The 22,071-nt window shown below is 39.0% G+C and overlaps 1 protein-coding gene across 8 annotated transcripts in view; it reads left to right on the plus strand.

The window, feature by feature from the left end:
* Positions 1 to 22,071, plus strand: part of abcc3 (ATP-binding cassette, sub-family C (CFTR/MRP), member 3) — a 94,088-nt gene that overhangs the window by 59,416 nt on the left and 12,601 nt on the right. For 2 of the 8 annotated variants that reach the window (XM_057825561.1, XM_057825567.1), the window contains 6 exons: positions 3,396 to 3,563; positions 5,371 to 5,554; positions 5,649 to 5,760; positions 10,896 to 11,052; positions 11,176 to 11,383; positions 18,631 to 18,944. In XM_057825561.1, the coding sequence (XP_057681544.1) occupies positions 3,396 to 3,563; positions 5,371 to 5,554; positions 5,649 to 5,760; positions 10,896 to 11,052; positions 11,176 to 11,383; positions 18,631 to 18,944 (1,143 nt within the window). Of the gene's footprint in view, positions 1 to 3,395; positions 3,564 to 5,370; positions 5,555 to 5,648; positions 5,761 to 10,895; positions 11,053 to 11,175; positions 11,384 to 15,900; positions 16,212 to 16,307; positions 17,055 to 18,630; positions 18,945 to 22,071 lie in introns of those variants that run through there. The other 6 variants (XR_009061727.1, XM_057825566.1, XM_057825564.1 and 3 more) reach the window with 5 other exon arrangements.

The raw sequence follows: 22,071 nt of genomic DNA on the forward strand, positions 1-22,071 counted from the left end.
AATCTGCTGGGTCAAAAATATACATACATGGATCTGAAAAAGCGAATCACTGACTTGAACAAGTCAGGAAAGTCACTTGGAGCCATTTCAAAGCAGCTGCAGGTCCCAAGAGCAACAGTGCAAACAATTGTTTGTAAGTATAAAGTGCGTGGCACTGTTTTGTCACTGCCACGATCAGGAAGAAAACGCAAGCTATCACCTGCTGCTGGGAGAAAATTGGTCAGGAGGGTGAAGATTCAACCGAGAATCGCCAAAAAGCAGATCTGCCAAGAATTACAAGCTGCTGGAACACAGGTGTCAGTGTCCACAGTCAAGCGTGTTTTGCATCTCCATGGACTGAGAGGCTGTCGTGCAAGAAGGAAGCCCTTGCTCCTAAAGCGGCACCTTAAGGCTCGACTGAAGTTTGCTGCTGATCACATGGACAAAGATAAGACCTTCTGGAGGAAAGTTCTGTGGTCAAACGAAACAAAAATCAAGCTGTTTGGCCACAATGCCCAGCAATATGTTTGGAGGAGAAAAGGTAAGGCCTTTAACCCCAAGTACACCATGCCTACCGTCAAGCACGGTGGTGGTAGTATTATGCTGTGGGGCTGTTTTGCTGCCAATGGAACTGGTGCTTTACAGAGAGTGAATGGGATAATGAAGAAGGAGGATTACCTTCAAATTCTTCAAGATAACCTAACGTCATCAGCCTGAAGATTGGGTCTTGGGCGCAGTTGGGTGTTCCAACAGGGCAATGACCCCAAACACACATCAAAAGTGGTCATGGAATGGCTAAATCAGGCTAGAATTAAGGTTTTCGAATGGCCTTCCCAAAGTCCTGACTTAAACCCCATTGAGAACTTGTGGACAATGCTGAAGAAACAAGTCCATGTCAGAAAGCCATCAAATTTAATTGAACTGCACCAATTCTGTCAAGAGGAGTGGTCAAAGATTCAACCAGAAGCTTGCCAGAAGCTTTTGGATGGCTACCAAAAGCGCCTAATTGAAGTGAAAATGGCCAAGGGACATGTTTCCAAATATTACCGCTGCTGTATGTATATTTTTGACCCAGCAGATTTGATCACTTTTTTCTGTTCACCCATAATAAAGTCATAAAAGAACCAAACTTCATGATTTTTTTTGTGACAAAGAAGTATCTGTTCCAATCACTCTATCAGAGAAAAATCAGAGTTGTAGAAATAACTGGAAACTCAAGAGAGCCATGACATTATGTTCTTCACAAGTGTATGTAAACTTTTGACCACAACTGTACGTTTGGACCTATGGAGGGCACCGTGTTTTACGCTGGATCGGTAGAATAGCTGTGCTAGTTAGCAAGTATGACAACTGGCATGATTTTGTCACATTCTGCTGCTGGTCAGATTGTTTTGTTGGAGCTGAGGGATGATTTCCTGATGTCGTACCTTCATCCCATTCCAGCTCATCAGCAGTGTCTTTAAACCAATCCTAGGCGGCTTCTCGAGAAATTGACTTGCTGCCATTTGACAGTTTATATCCTTGACCCCTTCGTTGCGAGTTACATCCTTGCCTTGGTTTTTTCGTTCATCTGCCTCTCACCTCGGCTTTCCCTCGGGTTTTTAAACAAAATAATTTATTGATCCCAAGCTACTGTTACAGACCTGTTTTTTCCTCTTTTCGCAATCACGCGTTTTTTTTTGTGTGTTCCATAAAACCTTTAACACAATCCGTCTGTTATTGTTGTCCACTTGTTTCCGCATTCACGAACGGTAACACATTTGAAGGTTTTCATCTGAGGACTTGTTACTGACTGCAGCTAATAGATCGATAAACAATACACATACTATCGTCAACAGTGTTGTTAATAACGGCGTTACAATATAACGGCGTTACTAACGGCGTTATGTTTTTCAGTAGTGGGTAATCTAATTAATTACTTTTCTCATCTTGGCAACGCCGTTACCGTTACTGAGGACGGAAAGGCATGCGTTACTATATTGGTCGAAAAGTCAGAGGGAGACGGACTCACAGAGACGACAGAGCAGAGCAGGAGTGGGGAGGAGGCAAGAAAGTTGTGACGCCAAGCAAACGCGATGCTAGGTAGCTCCAATAATACATGTTGTAGCCGATAGCCTACAAACTACGCCCGCATGCTATGGTAGATATGGTAGACATGGTAGATATCACATGTACTGTATATAGATATAACTAGATGCAAAATGACAGACATGGCACTAAATGCGTTAGTAGACAGCCGCCATCTTAAAGCAGTAGACTTTTTAGGACGGCTCTGTTGTAGAGAACCTTCCTAGCGAACCTAATTAACTTTTTATCTAAAATACTTCTAAATCGGCAAAATCTTGACTTGAATCTATCTTTAAATGATGAAACAGTTTTAAAACTTTCATATGTCGAAAGTAGAGAGAAGGGAACTAATGCAATAATGGGAGCAATTTTAACAACTTTTAACAGTTGATTCAGGGTAAAGGGTAAATTAGGGTAAAGAATTGGGCTCAGGCCAATTGTACCAAAAACCTTCACAAAAAACTTCACATAGCGTGGCCAATGTTTTTTTTTTTTTTTTTTTTTTTTTTTTTTTTGTTGTTGTTTTTTTTGAGGGGAAAAAAAAAAGAAGTAATTATCACCAATTACTTTGCCAAGTAACTAATTACTCTTACATTCAGGTAATTGAGTTACTAACGCAATTACTTTTTGGGAGAAGTAATTTTTAACTATAATTAATTACTTTTTTTCAGTAAGATTAACAACACTGATCGTCAATGTTACAAAACAGTGTGGTCTTGAACGCTACCTGCAAGCAGCAACAGTCCGCAGCTGTCACTGTCACTAGACGAACACTACCGGTGTTCTGCAATTCTGCTTGAAAGCAGATTGTTGATCTGTTGATCACATTAGTCAGATAGCGTATTTAAACCACCCTTATTTGACATTACTACATGTAAGTATTTTCTTAAAGCATTTTTAGTACGTTCTGCCTTAATGCATCTAAACAAAACCAGCTGAAAGCGCTCGGTAGTACATTGGGTGTGTTAATCTCACCTCTTGTAGGACGTTTCGCCAGTGCCGGACATTTTGGGAGAACACTGTTTTTTTCTACTCTCGTCTCATCCCGTCTTTCCTGTTCATTTTGCGTTTGCTGCTCGTTTTGTGAAGTAACGACAGTGCTGTCATGCTCATTAATGTTCCTCTCGGAAAATAGAATTTCAAAGTCGTGACCCCAAACCCAAACTTTTTGGGAAACAAAAGTATTTTTATATGTCAATGCGATGAAACAACACTTAGAACCTGGGAAAAAAACGTGTTAAATTGTGTTATTGATTTGCATGTTTGCAAAAATACTAAGTATTTCCCTTTACTACATTTTACTTGTCCTTCTCGGACATCTTCAATTTTGTTGCCTGTTGATTTCACAGGGCATCAACCTCTCAGGAGGCCAGAGACAGAGGGTCAGCCTCGCCCGAGCTCTTTACAGCGATGCTGATGTCTACCTATTGGATGACCCGCTGTCCGCTGTTGACGCACATGTGTCCAAACACATATTTGACAATCTAATAGGTCCGGAAGGGGCTCTGAAGGGCAAGGTGAGTTCACATCACGCATGTTTATTATTAATTACCGTATTGGCCCGAATACAAGACGGTATTTTTTGCATTGAAATAACACTGAAAAACTGGGAGTCATCTTATATTCGGGGTCCAGACATTATACCCTTTCACAACGCTAGATGGCGCCAGATATCAATTAAGCGAATGCTGAACTAATGGAGTAATGTTCTGTCATGACAGATCTCAGCTACTCTCAAGTTCAACCAGTTTGCATTATTTTATTGCAATGTTTTTCCTTATTCAGATTTATTTCAAGACTACAGTTTAGGGCTGCAGCTATCGAATATTTTAGTAATCGAGTAATCGACTGAAAATTCTATCGATTAATCGAGTAATCGGATAAAACTTTCTTTTTTTTTTTTAAGTAAAGAGCAAGTATAAATATATATGAGAAAAAAAGACATTTAATCCAATATTGAACCATTTTTTGTCAATCAATGTCTTTATTTTCGATGTACATTGTTGAAAACAGCCAACAATTGCATCTAAAATGTGACTGGAAAATAAATTCACTGCTTTCACTCAAAAAACTCCTAGAGCTTATAAAAAAAACCCTATATTTCTTACCTAAAAATGTAATTACGCTTGATAACACACATCACTTGAAAGCTACGGGTTTTTCCCACGTGTTTAAATTCAATTTCCATTTATGTCAAGCTATTTTTAAGTTCTAGTTAAGTTTTAAGTTAGTCTAAACTGTAAGTACTGATAGGATTTTGAGTTTTTGCAGTGTTCAAAATAAATGTATGATACCTGCTGTGTTGGAGCACATTTATTCAGCAATGACTACTGAGCTAAAACTGACAGTTAGCTTTATTATGTTTTAATTTTACACACTAATCACTGTACAGCGCTGTGTTTTTACAGATTAAATAAAGCCTGTATGTAAGACACGTTAGCCACGCATAGACAGTGGTCATAATCAATAGAAACCTAGCCATCTGAGGGGCTAACGTTACGTGAGCGAGTGACAGTAACGTTATATTTATTAGCGCTGAGAAGTCTACTGCTTAAAGATGGTGGCTGTTTACTAATGCTGCCCAGGCGCGGACGATTCTGTCATTTCGCATCTAGTCCTATGCATGCGATATCTATGAGACGCATCGGACACTACCTGCTACCACACTAGCATCATGCGGGCGTAGTTTTTAGCAACTTCGGCGTATTTTGTAGCGGCTGTCGGCTGCGGTAAGTTTTTTTTTTTCTTTACTGCTTCTTCCTCTACACACGTGACGTCAGCGCGTTGTCCTGCATTAAAAGTAGTCCAGGCAAGACGTGATGCTTAGAACTGGCAAAATTAAACGATTCCTCGAGGTGAATAAAATTACTCGGATCAGTTTTTAAACTCGAGTTGCTCGAGTATTCGTTTCAGCTCTACTACAGTTACAGTTAGACCTCACTTTGATGGTTAATGCAGTTATTGCAATTTTGTTGTTTCATCACAATAGATTGGTTTCTTTACATTTCAAAAACCAGAAGCCATTCATTTACGAATGTGATTACACTTTAGTTTACATATTTAAATGTTCAGATATTAAGATTTGAATGAGGCAAAATAACATGCTTTTTCTCTCAAATATATTGTTCTAATCATTTGTTTCAGATGTACTGTAATTATTTTCTGTATAAAAATTAATATGGTGTTCAAAAAGTCTTTTTTTCAAACTTGAGTCTTTAAAAAGAGGGGGTTGTCTTATAATCAGGGCTGTCTTATATTCGGGCCAAGATGATAGTCCGCTTGCGGGTTATGCTATTATAATTTCGACCTGTTATTTGACTCCAGACGCGTATTCTGGTGACACATGGCATCAGTTACCTGCCCCAGGTGGATAATATAGTGGTGATGGTGGACGGAAGGGTGTCAGAGATGGGCTCTTATCAGGAGCTGCTCAAGCAAAACGGAGCGTTTGCCGAGTTTCTCAGGAACTACGCCTTGGAGGACATTGTAGAAGAGGATGAAGCTACAGGTTTTATTTTATGTTTCCAATTTATAGTCAGCTAATACAGCTTGGAATGGTTAACTTGTAGTTTGATAAAGTGATTTGTTTTACTTTTTCATAGAGGAAATCATTGATGATGATGAAGAATTGTTCCCTGAAGATACCCTGAGCAACCATATCGACATGGTGGACAGTGAACCAGGGATTAATGAAGCAAAGAGAAAATTCATAAGGTATCACAAACAGCATTCCAACAACCGACCTCCAATGGCGTACCGCAAGCAACACGTCACTTCCGCTCATTAATATTCATGGAATTAGCTACTGTTGCTAAGTAAGGACAAGTCACCGTTTGTCCCTAATAGGTAATGAATGGAAATCGTGTACGAAGGAGATGTTTACAGAGTTAAACCTACCAATTCTCTCCGAAAATGATGTGCCTGGTGCCAAATTCTCTAGCAAAGATCTGGAAGAACATAAAAATGTTCAGTTAAAGAGATGGCTTTAGTGTCAAAGGCTGAAAAAGACGAAAAAAAAACGAGCCGACCTAAGCATAGCTTTAGCTTTTTTATCGACGCGACTGACAATGACATTCTCCTGTTTCAACAAGCTATCCTTTACCATCAGCCCTGTCTTTCTTATATATCCTCTGGTTGTCCTACATTTCTTCCGTTCTTGGGGGTAATTTAGTTAGCTTTGTGTAGCGATCGTAAATGCTACTCGGTGACAGCCAACGAACACTTTTAATTTTTTCATTGATAATACATCTTAATCTTATAATTTATTTACACTTCCCCTTACTAAAGTTGTTTATATACATATATATAACAGAAACGGTAACAGTGGCAGTCAGATACCATTGTAATTCTTTTCAGGTCGTTCATTGTCAGACAAGCAGTACGGCACAACGTTACGCTAAAAAAATAAGTTGAAAATATAAAAATGGCTTAACGTCTTTGTCCTCTGAAAGACCATGCCAACCCAACATAATGTTTACTGCATATGAAACGTGAATGGATTCACCGAGCTGGTGTTAAAGTCCGTGCAAGTTGATTCGGTCTTCGCATTTTGTCTACAGCAAAGTAAGTAGTTTTTGTTTTATAAGGAAGTCAACATTAACTCATTCACTCCCATCAATTTCAGGGGTTTCGTATAGTTACGACCTGCTACCCTCTGGCAGGCGATACAGATCTATATCGGCTAGAACAAACAGACTTAGAGACAGCTTCTTCCCTAAAGCTGTCACAATACTCAACTCCAGTCTGCACTGAGTAACAATATCGTAAACTGTATTTTTTTTTTTTTTTTGCACTGTTAATAACCAATATTCATTACTGAAATCTATCACACGTCACTTTAGCTATACTACTGCGGCGATCTACAAATGGACTCATACTGTAAACTGAAATCTGTTTTTTTTTTTTTTTTTATTGCACTGTTAATAACAAATATTTATTACTGATGCTGCTATCAAATATCACTTTACCCTTACCACAAGAGTATCACTATTACAAGTCATTGACTCCTCTCTGATGCATTTTACATTGTTTTATCTTGTTATATGTAAATATATACAGTGCCTTGCAAAAGTATTCGGCCCCCTTGAATCTTGCAACCTTTCGCCACATTTCAGGCTTCAAAAATAACGATATGAAATTTAATTTTTTTGTCAAGAATCAACAACAAGTGGGACACAATCATGAAGTGGAACAACATTTATTGGATAATTTAAACTTTTTTAACAAATAAAAAACAGAAAAATGGGGCGTGCAATATTATTTGGCCCCTTTACTTTCAGTGCAGCAAACTCACTCCAGAAGTTCAGTGAGGATCTCTGAATGATCCAATGTTGTCCTAAATGACCGATGATGATAAATAGAATCCACCTGTGTGTAATCAAGTCTCCGTATAAATGCACCTGCTCTGTGATAGTCTCAGGGTTCTGTTTAAAGTGCAGAGAGCATTATGAAAACCAAGGAACACACCAGGCAGGTCCGAGATACTGTCGTGGAGAAGTTTAAAGGCGGATTTGGATACAAAAAGATTTCCCAAGCTTTAAACATCTCAAGGAGCACTGTGCAAGCCATCATATTGAAATGGAAGGAGCATCAGACCACTGCAAATCTACGAAGACCCGGCCGTCCTTCCAAACTTTCTTCTCAAACAAGGAGAAAACTGATCAGAGATGCAGCCAAGAGGCCCATGATCACTCTGGATGAACTGCAGAGATCTACAGCTGAGGTGGGAGAGTCTGTCCATAGGACAACAATCAGTCGTACACTGCACAAATCTGGCCTTTATGGAAGAGTGGCAAGAAGAAAGCCATTTCTCAAAGATATCCATAAAAAGTCTCGTTTAAGGTTTGCCACAAACCACCTGGGAGACACACCAAACATGTGGAAGAAGGTGCTCTGGTCAGATGAAACCAAAATTGAACTTTTTGGCCACAATGCAAAACGATATGTTTGGCGTAAAAGCAACACAGCTCATCACCCTGAACACACCATCCCCACTGTCAAACATGGTGGTGGCAGCATCATGGTTTGGGCCTGCTTTTCTTCAGCAGGGACAGGGAAGATTGTTAAAATTGACGGGAAGATAGATGCAGCCAAATACAGGAACATTCTGGAAGAAAACCTGTTGGTATCTGCACAAGACCTGAGACTGGGACGGAGATTTATCTTCCGACAGGACAATGATCCAAAACATAAAGCCAAATCTACAATGGAATGGTTCAAAAATAAACGTATCCAGGTGTTAGAATGGCCAAGTCAAAGTCCAGACCTGAATCCAATGGAGAATCTGTGGAAAGAGCTGAAGACTGCTGTTCACAAACACTCTCCATCCAACCTCACTGAGCTCGAGCTGTTTTGCAAGGAAGAATGGGCAAGAATGTCAGTCTCTCGATGTGCAAAACTGATAGAAACATACCCCAAGCGACTTGCAGCTGTAATTGGAGCAAAAGGTGGCGCTACAAAGTATTAACGCAAGGGGGCCGAATAATATTGCACGCCCCACTTTTCAGTTTTTTATTTGTTAAAAAAGTTTCAATTATCCAATAAATGTTGTTCCACTTCACGATTGTGTCCCACTTGTTGATTCTTGACAAAAAATTAAAATTTTATATCTTTATGTTTGAAGCCTGAAATGTGACGAAAGGTTGCAAGGTTCAAGGGGGCCGAATACTTTTGCAAGGCACTGTATTTCCGGGATAGAATTCAGGGATTTAAGCATTTATTCACAAGAATTTTCAACGAAAAAAGCTCTTTGTCTGTAATTCCACTCGTTAGCTTTGACGGCCACGCCAACAATGCAGGCCCCGTATTGATCGGCCCCGCGCACCGTGTCCCGTCAATATCATTATGAAGTCTCTGGAGCAACATAAGGTTTTAAGTTTTTGTTTGAGCTAATGTAATTATTTATTAGTAGTTTAGTTTCGAGCTATACTTCATCGAATGACTCGAGTTAATCGATTAATCGTTGCTGCGCGAATTGAGAGTAAAAATGTTTTATGATTTAATAGCATTACTGATGGTGAAAAAAAGCTTATGTTTCCTTGCACGTGAAATAAGATACTGAGTAAACGCATACCTGTATAGAAACGTCTCCTTCAAGTTTCTCCATTTCGCCCAGCAGGGAAGAAATTAGTGAGGACTTTCCACAGCCAACGTGGCCCACTATTGCCAGCAGGGAGCCCTGGGGCACCAACACGTTAATGCTAAAAGAACACAAACAATAGTCAGGTATCAAAGTACATCAAGATGTAGGCTATGTGGTGTGGCAAGACATACTTGTGCAGAACAGGTGGATCTTCTTTAGCCCAAGTGAATTTTCCGTTGACAACTGTCACTGAAAAATCTATCAAGCAAAAAAATAAAATAAAATAGCTTGAGTACATGTGGCAAGTTGCCAAACAGAGATAAACTTTCTCAGCTCTAATTCAATGAGTTAAAGGTACAAGCAGGAAATAGTGGCTAAACTGTAATATTACAAAATGGATCGATGAGCAACAATGACATGGCATTTTTTCGGAGTCATCTTCAGTGTTGTTTTTGTCAACGATGGATATCACGAAAGTATTTCGTCGACGAACAATTTTTTCGGAAGATGGCGAGACGATAACGAGCTAAAAACGTGTCTTGGGAGACTAAAACATAACGAGACAACAGGCAGTTTTTGACTGACGAGACAAAAATCCGCCATTGTTTCCGTCTCATGCTCACAATGTGTGACATTTTTATGTGTAGTTAGCCTGCATTGCAGCAGTGTCTGGTTGTGTCACTCATGTAAAGTGCTGCACCCACCCCCCAACTCACTAGTGTGCTCTCCAGTCTCCAGGCTTGCTTGTTTTGAAACACGCACGGTAAGATTTGTTTTCTTATCTTAGCAAGAAACAATATGGAATGTTGGACAATGATCCAAAACATAAAGCCAAATCTACAATGGAATGGTTCAAAAATAAACGTATCCAGGTGTTAGAATGGCCAAGTCAAAGTCCAGACCTGAATCCAATGGAGAATCTGTGGAAAGAGCTGAAGACTGCTGTTCACAAACACTCTCCATCCAACCTCACTGAGCTCGAGCTGTTTTGCAAGGAAGAATGGGCAAGAATGTCAGTCTCTCGATGTGCAAAACTGATAGAAACATACCCCAAGCGACTTGCAGCTGTAATTGGGGCAAAAGGTGGCGCTACAAAGTATTAACGCAAGGGGGCCGAATAATATTGCACGCCCCACTTTTCAGTTTTTTATTTGTTAAAAAAGTTTAAACTATCCAATAAATTTTGTTCCACTTCACGATTGTGTCACACTTGTTGTTGATTTTGACAAAAAATTAAAATTTTATATCTTTATGTTTGAAGCCTGAAATGTGGCGAAAGGTTGCAAGGTTCAAGGGGGCCAAATACTTTTGCAAGGCACTGTATATATGTATATACATAAATGTTTATATCGACATACTTTTTTTTTTTTAATTTTGCATATTGGAGACTGTATGTACTATTCTATGTGTAAGTATGTGTGCACTCTATAGGGCAGCTTTGAATTTAATTACACTTTGTGTAATGACAATAAAGGCATTCTATTCTATTCTATTCTATTCTAGTTTGAAACGGCCTTAAAAAAAAAAAACAAATAAAATAAAGAAAGAAAACATCTGTTTTGCACGTCGTGGCAGCTTTTATTTTGGTGTGGCGGTGCACCACAATATTTAATATGTAGGGGAAACCCTGCATTCATGATCATAAATTACAGTATGAAATATGAAATAAATATGTTTTTTGGTATCATAGCCACTTTAAGCTCGCGGACTTTTGCTATACGGGCGTCAATGAATTTCATTTGTCATCCGTTTCCAACACCGTTCACAGGCAAATCAGCATCATTTCAGCAGATGGCGAAACCCCTAAATCCCGATCGGTGAGGAGGCATGCTTGCAGTCAGAGGAAACATCCAGAACCACAAGAAAAGAAGCAGCTAGATGGGATGGAGAAGCTCATCCAGGCAGAGACCGCAGAAACTGGCAGGGTCAGTATGTTATTAGCATTTGTAGTTAATTCTTACCATTTTAAATAGCTGCGATCACAGAGTTTGGTTATGTAGCAACACTGCATTCTTACATTTCAACACATATCTATCTATCTTCGCCAGGTTAAACTGAAGGTGTACCTAGAGTACGCTAAGGCAGTGGGACTGCTGCTATCTGTGCTGATCTGCGTTCTGTACGGCTGCCAGAGCGCAGCGGCAATCGGAGCAAACATTTGGCTCAGTGAGTGGACCAATGACGCCTTGCAAAATCAAACTGAGGACAATGTTAATATGAGGGTGGGTGTGTATGCAGCGCTAGGCATTACACAAGGTAAGAAACATTTTTTTTGTTCTTATTGTTTAAAAAGTGACTGTTAACTGATATCCCAGTATTGTCCAAAAATCCAACACCGATATCAAAGCGATATATGCGGTCGTTTACTTAACATATTATGGCTAATTGTATTGTGATGCCCCACTGGATACTTTAATAATGGTAAATGTAACAACTTCAAGGTTTTCAAAAACAAAATTATGTGAAAAATAAGAACAACTCAAATTAAGGAAAACGTTATTGCGCCACTGTATTTATTGTTGAAATCAAAAATTGTGCAAACAGTAATTTTTTGGATCAAGTGCAGGTGCTAAGTAAGGCGCTGAAATATCACAAATGGCTCCCATAGTACTTCTGACTCAAAATAACAACAAAAGCACACAGTTTCAATAAAGTGAATGAGGTATGTAATGAGTTTACAGTTAATTATTTTTCAATCATTTATTGTTCTTTTAATTTTTGCACTACGGATGCAGCGCTATGCTCACATAACAAATCTCAAGCATCTTAGTTTGGAGGCATCAAATGGTCAATAAACAGGTGTCAATATTATCCGATAGTGTTTTAAAATATGATCGGCTACCCAATAATATTGGATAAGTCCACAAAATATGTAAAAACTGTGAAGTTTAAATAATCTTTTATTGCCTTGAATATTTAGTTTAATGCTTTTTAAAGCCTGAATGACTGAATAATGACTTTTAATGCTTTTTAATGACCCGCATGAACCCTGATTAATGTGAGTTTCCCTGCAGTTCATTACAAAACATGAAGGTGTCACATGGCTTTGTGAAAATGTCCTTTTTAATATCTAGAAATAATGAATTGAAATTTTAGCTATTGTCGCTAGCTCCTGTTAGCATGATAGGATGACACATTCATATGATGATGCAGCGCTATCATTTCAGAGCCTTAAACTTGCTCAAAATCAAAACATGATGTATGTAGGTATACATTTTTAAATGAAAAATATTTGATTGTTTTGTATATAAATCTGATGAATTGCTTTTAAGTGTTAACAATATTGTGTAGATTTGATTCAGTGCTTTTTGTGAAAAATAAGATTGTGAAATCAAAATGTGTTTAATCAAGATTAATTAACTAAAAAGTCCCTAATTAGGTTAATATTTTTTAATCGAGCTCTATCCCTAAAATATGTATGCATATATACATACATTGGTATGAAAAAGTATCTGAACCTTTTGGAATTTCTGCATAAAATCACCATCAAATGTGATCTGATTTTTGTCAAAATCACACTGATGTAAAAAGTGTCTGCTTTCACTAAAATCACCAAACATTTCTAGGTTTTCATATTTTAATTAGGATAATATGCAAACAATGACAGAAGGAGGAAAAATAAGTGAACCATCACATTTAATATTTTGTGGCCCCCCCTTTGGCAACAATAACCAGATGCTTCCTGTAGCTGCAGATCAGTATGGCACATCAATCAGGACTAATCTTGGCCCATTCTTCTCCACAAAACTGCTGTAGTTCAGCCAGATTCCTGTAATGTCTGGCATGAATGGCTGTCTTTAGGTCATGCCACAGCATCTCAATGGGGTTCAAGTCTGGACTTTGACTTGGCCACTCCAGAACGTGTATATTGTTCATCTGAAACCATTCTGAAGTTGTTTTACTTCTGTGTTTTGGATCGTTGTCTTGCTGCAGCATCAACTGTCTGACAGATGGCCTCAGGTTTTCCTGCAAAACATCCTGATAAAGTTTTGAATTCATTCTTCCATTACTGATTGCAAGTTGTCCAGGCCCTGAGGAAGCAAAACAGCCCCAAATCAAGATGCTCCCTCCACCATGCTTCACAGTGGGGATGAGGTGTTGACGTTAGTGAGCTGTTCCATTTTTCCTCCACACATGACGTTGTGTGTTACTGCCAATCAATTCAACTCAATTCAATTCAAAACCACAAAATATTTTGCCAAAACTTCTGTGGAGTGTCCTAGTGCCTTTTTGCGCACATTAAACGAGCATCAATGTTTTTTTTAAACAGCAGTGGCTACCTCCGTGGAGTCCTCCCATGAACACCAATCTTGGCCATAGTTTTACATATAGTTGATGTGTGCACAGAGATATTGGACTGTGCCAGTGATTTCTGTAAGTCTTGAGCAGACACTCTTGGGTTCTTTTTTACCTCTCTGAGTAGTCAGCGCTGAACTATTGGCGTTATCTTTGGTGGACAGCCACTCCTTGGCAGAGAAGCAACAGTGTCAAACTCTCTCTATTTGTAGACAACTTCTCTCACTGTTGATTGATGAACCTCTAGACCATTAGAGATGGTTTTGTATCCTTTCCCAGCTTTATACAAATCAACAATCCATGATCACAGGTCTTCAGACAGCTCTTTTGACCGAGCTATGATGCACATCAATGCTTCTCATCGAGACATTTCTTACCAGGTGTGTGTTTTATAGTGGGCAAGGCAGCTTTAAACCACTCATCAGTGATTGGGCGAACACCTGACTTAAATTGTTTGGTAAAAATTAGTTTCAATTGCTCTTTAAGTCTCCTTAGGCAGAGGGTTCACTCACTTATTTTCCCCATTTTGTCATTATTTGCAAAGTATCCTCATTAAAACATGAAAACCTATAAATGTTTGGGTGGTTTCAGTTAAAGGGTATGTGGCGGCAAAGGGGGTGCGAGACATCAATAGAACCGTTATGTGCCAAGATAACAAATATTGATAAAGTTAACAAAAAAATCAATCACATTGATGAGCAATTATCGAAAATAGATCGAAAATGACGAACATTTCCGAAGGTGTTCCGGAAACAGCCGAATGGGGCGGGGACGTCACGAGAAGTGAATGAAAGTCGAGGCGGAGCCAGGTGCCATTGTTTTTTATCGACGAGAGAGTAGCGTTCGGGTTTGTTTGACCAAAACATCACTAGAATGGTTCAAAACTGCAGTGCTATGTGGTGTACAAATAGCTATTTATCGGAATATAGTATCCACGAGTTCCTGAACGCGAAAAAAAAAAAAGCTGGACTACGCAGACAATGGGTAAAGTTCGTCCGTGCAAAGAGGGCTAATTTTCTAGACCCAGCCTTCGGCACGGTTTTCTGTTATTTTCCACCTGAAAGCTTCTCGAACTATGGACAAGTGAAATCGGGTTTTGCGAAAAGATTGCTGCTCAAAGGAGATGCGGTGCCGACCATACACGCGCAGCCACCTAAATGTCCCGAGATATCAAGAAAGAGGACGATGACTGGCAAAGGAGGCTAAGGCTAAGCAAAGGAGGGGAGCAGCCAAGCTCGAAATGGCCAGAGTGAGTACTCTTTTATAATAAAAAAATGTCACGCATTGGATACAGGACTGGACACATGTATAAATTATCGTTCGTAAAATATATAGAACAAATCCTCTGATCCCATTCATATTTGTGTCTGTTGGCAGAGCGAAAAGCTATGATAGCTCAATAAATGATAATTATTCTATGCATTCCTTTATTTTGCAGTCACGGTGTATCAGCTTCACAAAAAGAAATGCAAAACAAATCATTGGTGTTTCCCACACGATCTGCTGCCGATGTTTCATCAGTGTCATTGCTCCCCTCAATGACCGTTTCGTTACGCTGCATTGGCGTTCGTTTGGGCTCAAATTGGTAACCTAAAACACCGATTAAAGCTTCGTAACTCTCCTCGTCACCATTAGATGAACATTCGTTACGTCGGATTCGTCGCTGAAACTAGAAACGAAATTGTCTGCCATCATCGCCGCCATTCAGTATTAAAGCACTGAGCCTTTTTCTTGTTGAAGAAACACCCCTCACTGTCAATTCTGAATTCTCTTTTATTGACAACGAGGGGTGTTTCTTCATGAGGGAACCTGGAATATGTGCAGGACGAACACAATGCATCAGCATAAACAGCTCAAAACACCCCTAATTCTCCCCTCACTAGAAGGAATTATATTGATGCGGACAGGCGCTGCCCCCCTAGTGGCCGGTGGCACTCTCTTCACTTGTCGTGACGTCACGCACACAATCTGCCAGATCTCGGGCGCCGGTCGTTTTAGCTTGACAATCGAGCCAAATTTCTCTCATTTTCTTGTGTGTAATTAAACGAAGTGGCATGATATGAATACAAAAGGCATGCGTTTATGGATAAATGATGGAATATTAACATTTTCCCAGGGCATGACATACCCTTTAAAGCAGACACTGTTTTTTCATCTGTGTGATTTTGACAAAGATCACATTTGATGGTGATTTTATGCATTCATTTGAGTAATTCCAAAAGGTTCAGATATACATATATATATATATAAAATGTACGAGTCTGTGTTCTGTTGCTAGTTTTTGGTTTTAGCTAGCTTCCAACTAATTGGTCATTGATGTGTTTGTGTGTTGAATGTTAAGGGTTTGAAAATGATGCATAATGTTGACTAAAGCAGTTTTTTCAGTAGTTGTTTCCTTATCATCCTTGCATTGAAGCATGTGTCTTCTTCCATATTTTTCAAATGACAACAACATTCCTTTCTGAAATCAATCTCAGGTGTCCTGGTCATGATCTCCTCTTTTACATTAGCCATGGGAAACATCGGGGCTGCCAGGAAGCTGCATCATAACCTCCTCACCAACAAACTTCACACACTCCAGTCCTTTTTTGATACTACCCCTATAGGACGCATCATCAACCGTTTCTCCAAAGACATCTACATAATAGATGAAACCCTGCCATCGACCGTGCTCATGTTCCTGGGCACATTTTTTGTTTCCCTCTCCACCATGATCGTTATCATTTCCAGCACGCCCATCTTTGCGGTTGTCATAGCACCCCTGGCTTTTGTTTACGTCTTTGTCCAGGTATTCTGCCAGCGGGAAATAATGCATGCTGTGTGCATGTTTGAAGTTGTTGTAACACTCAAGCGTTTGGTCTTTGTTTGCCTTTTTTTTCTACAGCTTTGTCCGTGCTGAGCAGTGTTGCTACGAGTCTCTGATTTCCTCTCACGCCCACATTCTTTTTCAACATTCATACACACAAACACAGATCGATTGAACAACGGGTCCCAGTAGTGTTAGCATCGTATTGATGCAACACAAAGGTCAACCGATATATCGGGGCGATATAGTAATAGGGTAACTTATGATCAATGTTTGGATGATCTTATATACAGTAGGTCAACCGATATATTGACTGGCTGATATATCGGGCCGATATGTGGATTTTTTTTTTTTTTTCAAGCTCCTCCGATATCAACCAATATGTAACCGATATTATAGCATAACTGTTATGTTCACTGTTTGTGAGGATCTTACTTATATAGGTCAACCGATACTGTACATTGGCTGACCAAAACATCGAAACAATATTAGGGCTGCAGCTATCGATTATTTAAGTTATCGATTAACCAACTAGTTCAAATAATCGAGTAATTGGATTAAGAACAATTAATGCGTCGCAGAATAAATTTTAGGAGATGTAAAACAATAGCTTGCTAAGATTGCACTTTTAAAAGAGCATTAAATACAAATACAAAATAAATTTCCTGAATGTTTCTTCAAACGATGCATTTGCACTTTCATTTAAAAATAAATTAAAATACCTGAGCTTAGCCTCCTCAAACGGTATTAAAAAAAAGTACATAAAGGAGGATCCAAGTACAACAAGTGAGCAATTGGCTAACTTGCAAAGGTCCGCTAGCTTAACAGCTCTCAAAAGTTTTTTTTTTTTTTTTTTTTAAACAATGCTCTTAACAAATCCTTGAAAGATATATTCCTGGCAAAAAAAAGGATAAATATACATATAAACTAAATTACCAATGCAAAAAAAAACAAAAAAAAAAAACATATTAGCTCAAACAAAAACTTACCTTATGTTTGCCTTAAAAGGGAGCAGCTGATTTCAGCAGTGTTAAATGAGTTATAAAAGAGCAATAAATGCATTTAAAATTGCCGAGCTTAGCCTCAAACTGTATAAAATAAGTAAATGAGGATCTAAGTACAACAAAAGACCAATTGGCTAACTTGCATAGCAAAAGTCCGCTAGCTTAAATGCTATAAAATGCTAAAAAAAAAAAAAAAATACAAAGCTCTTAACAAATCATTCAAACATGTATTACCACAAAAAACTCCTGAATATACTTCAAAACTAAATAACGAATGCATAAACAAACATATTAGCTCAAACAGAAACATACCTTAAGTTGGTCTAAACAGGGAGCAGTTGGATTCTGCCTTGTAGACGATGGCATATTCACTCTTGCCACTAAAGGGCAGTGTATCCACCCAAATCAATCAAACTAAATGCAACACTTTCAAAACAAACCATTACAACTTTCAGTCATAGACTTCATAATGTATTGACGGAACATGGGGCGCGGTGCCAATAAATAGGGGGCCTGCATTGTTGGCGAGGCTGTCAAAGTTGACCGAGTGGAATCATAGACAAAGAGCTTTTTTCGTAAATTCTTGGTTAAAAGCACACAAAAAAAACGTGCAGTTAGCATTTATTTTACGCAAATATGTCGAAGTACAATGCTACTCTGTTCGTGAATGTACTTGGCGGCTGCCTGATGTAAACAAAGCTTTTCTGATGAAAATTCTTGTGAATAAATGCTTAAATCCCGGAATTCTTTATGGATATGGACGTAAAACTGTCTCGATTCTTGGTTAAAAGCAAAACAAAACGTGCAGTTAGCATTTATTTTGCGTAAACATTGCGAACTATGATGCCAATGCAGTAGCGGCTAATTTCTCCCATTGATTTTGTTCACAACGTTTTAAAATGCATGCATGGTACAAAAAATGACCAATCTAACACTGCAATACCATTATGAAGTCTATGTTTGAGTATATACATTTATATAATGAGTGTTTTCTCTTATATTCAATGTGCTTTTGAACAAAAAAATGACACTGGCGTCAAATATCGGCAACAAAATCGGCTTTACACTTCGGCAATCAGCTATTTAAAAAAAAAAAAAAAAAATCCCATATCGGTCGCCCTCGAACTTCAATAACTGCTATAAAATAGTGATTAACTGTTAGCCAAGTGCACATTTGTATCCAGTTTTACATGGTATGAATCATAAGGTGCAGAATTGTTAGGTGGAATCACATCTCGAGAGACAGCGAAAACCTCTTTTATTCGCAAAGCGACTTCCTAATTTCAGTCTCAGTCGATTCCAGCCTGGGGCTTGGGGTCTGTCAACTATGCTGTACTTAAAATTGCGGTTCCTCCTCCATTTAACAGAGTTGTTTTGTTGTCACCTCTTGTACACAGGTGTGCTGTTGTTGGCTAACAGCCTGTTGTCCCAGGCTTACAGTATGGTATGGGCAGCCAAGCTCTTGCACCGCAAGATGCTCCAGGGGGTCCTGCGAGCGCCGCAGGCCTTCTTTGAGAGCACCCCCATTGGGCGGTTAATCAACCGCTTCAGCAAAGACGTGGATTCCATAGACTCCCAGATCCCACATCAAATTGACATATGGATGCGCACTTTCTGGTACACAGTGAATGTGCTGCTCATATGCTCTGCCCTCACCCCCATGTTCCTCATAGTCATAGCCCCGTTAATGGTGTTCTATTGGTGGGTTCAGGTAAATAGTAAACAAGTCTGTTTCATGAATGTCTGACAGTGTTGCTGATTGTAGACTGTTGGTTGAGTGGTAGATGCTTTTTTATGTGTTACTAGTCAGGTGTGAATTTGATGGAGTCTAATACTTCTTGGTTTTCTTGGTGACGTCTTCATGCAAAAACCCTTTTGTTTAATTTCAGTAACCACAGTGTAACCTGAAAGCTCTGGTGGCAGAAATATTATGAGGTCTTGACAGTAGTGGACGATGGTCTTTCAATGAGTGGAAGCTACTGGTGCACGATAATTATCGGTCCGATAATTATCGGTCCGATAATAGGAATTATGACGTCATCCCGATAAATCCAATAACATTATTAGTAGGATCGATAATATGTATTGTGCTGGCTTTACAGTTTACATTGACTTTACACACTAGTATAGGAAAGCAATTGACCATTTGCGGGGCATTGCTCCCACCTGCTGGTCAGAATAATTTGTTGCATCTATTTTTTGTCACAGTAGTTTTTTTCACATTACAATAGGGCTGTCCCAAACGACTAATTTTCTCCCGATTAGTCAGCCGACTATTTTTACGATTAGTCGACTAATCTAATAATTTAAAAAAAAAAAAAAAATTATTATTTTTTTTACTAATTTAGCAATGAAATTTTTTACGCTTATCAATTCACAAAAACATATTGGAACACTTAAATTATTTATTAAAGTACAAATAAACACGTAAATCACAATAATAAATCACAAATAAACAATGAGTTCAAATGCTGATAGAATTAACTAGTGCAAAAGAATGGAATGTAAACAGATTCAGAACACTGACTTCGCCTTTCCAACATGATTCAAAACAATTCTTAAAAAAACACCTAGCATTTGTATTATAGTATAGTACAATATATAATAGTATTATAATAATTATTCATTGCCAATCAGATTTTTTCATAAAGGTTGTCGTTTTAAAGGTATTCTTAGTGTAGAATCTGAATTCTGAAGTATGTGGGATTAACTCCAGAAATCGCTATTTATATGACAAACATGACATGCTTTTATTTTTAAATGTTCACCGGAAGTACGTTCGCTAAACCGCTAACTTCAGCTTTACACTCAGCAAAAAAAGCACTTTTTGTCATTGCATGTAGTTTGTCAGTAATAGATTTTTTTGGGGGTCATTTTTTTCATTTGCAAATGCTGTTAACCAGCGATTTTTCATGTTTGAAGTGTCACCTTTTAACCGCAAGTTTGCGTTCACGAGACGACCGCCAATGTTTTATAGTAGGCTAAAGTAAGTTGCCTTTCCCCCCCCATTCACCTCAGTGTAGCAGTGCTAACGTTACAGTGTTTAATATAGATGTGTTTTCTTATTTTGTATGTCTGAACTTTAATTCAACACCGTGTTGATAAGAGAAAGGAACTCGATACTCCTATGCCATCAGCACGCACGCACCAATGTATGCACGCACGTGCGCAGCTATAAAAGGCAGCCGTGAAAATGACCGCCCTCGTTTTTATTTGCCGTGCGATAAATGGACTCATTGCATATCGTGACAGGCTTAGCAACTTCAATAAAACATGTCATTAGTTTGTTAGATTGACTTACAAACTGGGTGACGGCGCTTTGGGTGTTTATTCACGGCCGATGTGCAGCCAAGCTTGGCATTGAAGAGACAGGACACAAGAGTGTTCCCTCCTTTGTGTCTTTGAAATAAGTCAATGTTTTGGACACTCTGGTGCGCTTTTTTGGCTTTGTGCCGCTTTCCCCGCTTGCATACAGAGCGTCAAACATTCTGAACTTTCAACACATATATTTTTTAACCCTTCATTAACCGTCGACGGGATGTTGTGCTCGTCGGCGGATTTTTGTCATCGATGACGTCGACGATGTCGACTAGTCGGGACAGCTCTACATTACAAGCTCATTCACATACACATTGCGGTGTCTAGCGGTCGCATTGACAATCGTGAATGCTTTCTGTTACGTTTCCGCCTCTTATGTTTACTATAACATATGGATGTGCACCATATGTTTACTTCTGTGGTGAAGGGTCATATGTACAGAACTTAATAAGTTGTTGTGTTATAGAAGCCAGCCAATGCTTTGGTAGCTCAAGCTAGTGTGCTATGCTATACGTATAATAGTTGTGTATAGAAGTGTATTGTGCAGTTTGTTGTATATTGAGTATTGAATATGTGTAGTTTTCGGTTGTACTTTCACATTATTAAGACGAGTGTCTTCCCATAAAAGCAAGAAAAGACCAAGCCTTGTGGTTTATGGAAGTGCATTCATTTTTAGCTGGCTGTCGGGGAGTGCAGAAGTGAAACGCACTGTTTTGTTCATGTCATTATGAAAAATCTGGTGAGATCAAAGGCAAATCTATGTTGAATCCACCACTAGTTTTTTATTATTATTTTTTTAAAACTCCAGGTGTTTCAACTCAGGTTATACATTTAAAAAAAAAAAAAAAATATTATCGGTTATCGGTATCAGCTTTGAGGAGCAGGAAGTTATCGGTATCGGTTTCAAAAAATGGATATCGTGCACCCCTAGTGGAAGCTCAAAGTATGTGACTGTGGACGAGATTCCCACTGTCTGTAACCCCCATAGCGCAGTTGATTAGACCTGCCAAGTGTCAATATTCATGAAAGTGTCCTTTCTATTTCATCTATACGTGACGACCGTCAATCCTCCCCCTGAGTTTCACAGCAAGGTGGCTGATGGCTATAAATCTGAGCTGTTCTTGAACGCTATCCAACACTGCCATGGTGCCAAGCAAGCATCTCCAAACGAAACACCCGTCGCTTCCAAACAAGTCGATAGACTATTTTGTTCACCTTGGTGAAAACACAGAGAAACAAGCAACTTTTTTGAGAAAAACTGCAAAGGTCTCAAGCTCTCACAGACCTTTTTGCTAAATCCAACAAGTCCCACTCGATGGCAGAGACATTAATACTACCTGCCAGCAAAGCCATTGTCAGCGAGATGTTCGGCCCTGATGCCATCGTGCTTCGGGATTTTAACGCCTGCTTTTACACATACCGTTTCCCGGAAAAGTCATTATACTATGACGCAACTCGGTAGATGTCCGCGTCATCTCCGTGTCGGTCCACCCGGGAAATTGCTTTCACACATAAGGGCT

Source organism: Corythoichthys intestinalis, chromosome 21 (assembly GCF_030265065.1).
Source record: "Corythoichthys intestinalis isolate RoL2023-P3 chromosome 21, ASM3026506v1, whole genome shotgun sequence".
Lineage (NCBI taxonomy): Eukaryota > Metazoa > Chordata > Actinopteri > Syngnathiformes > Syngnathidae > Corythoichthys > Corythoichthys intestinalis.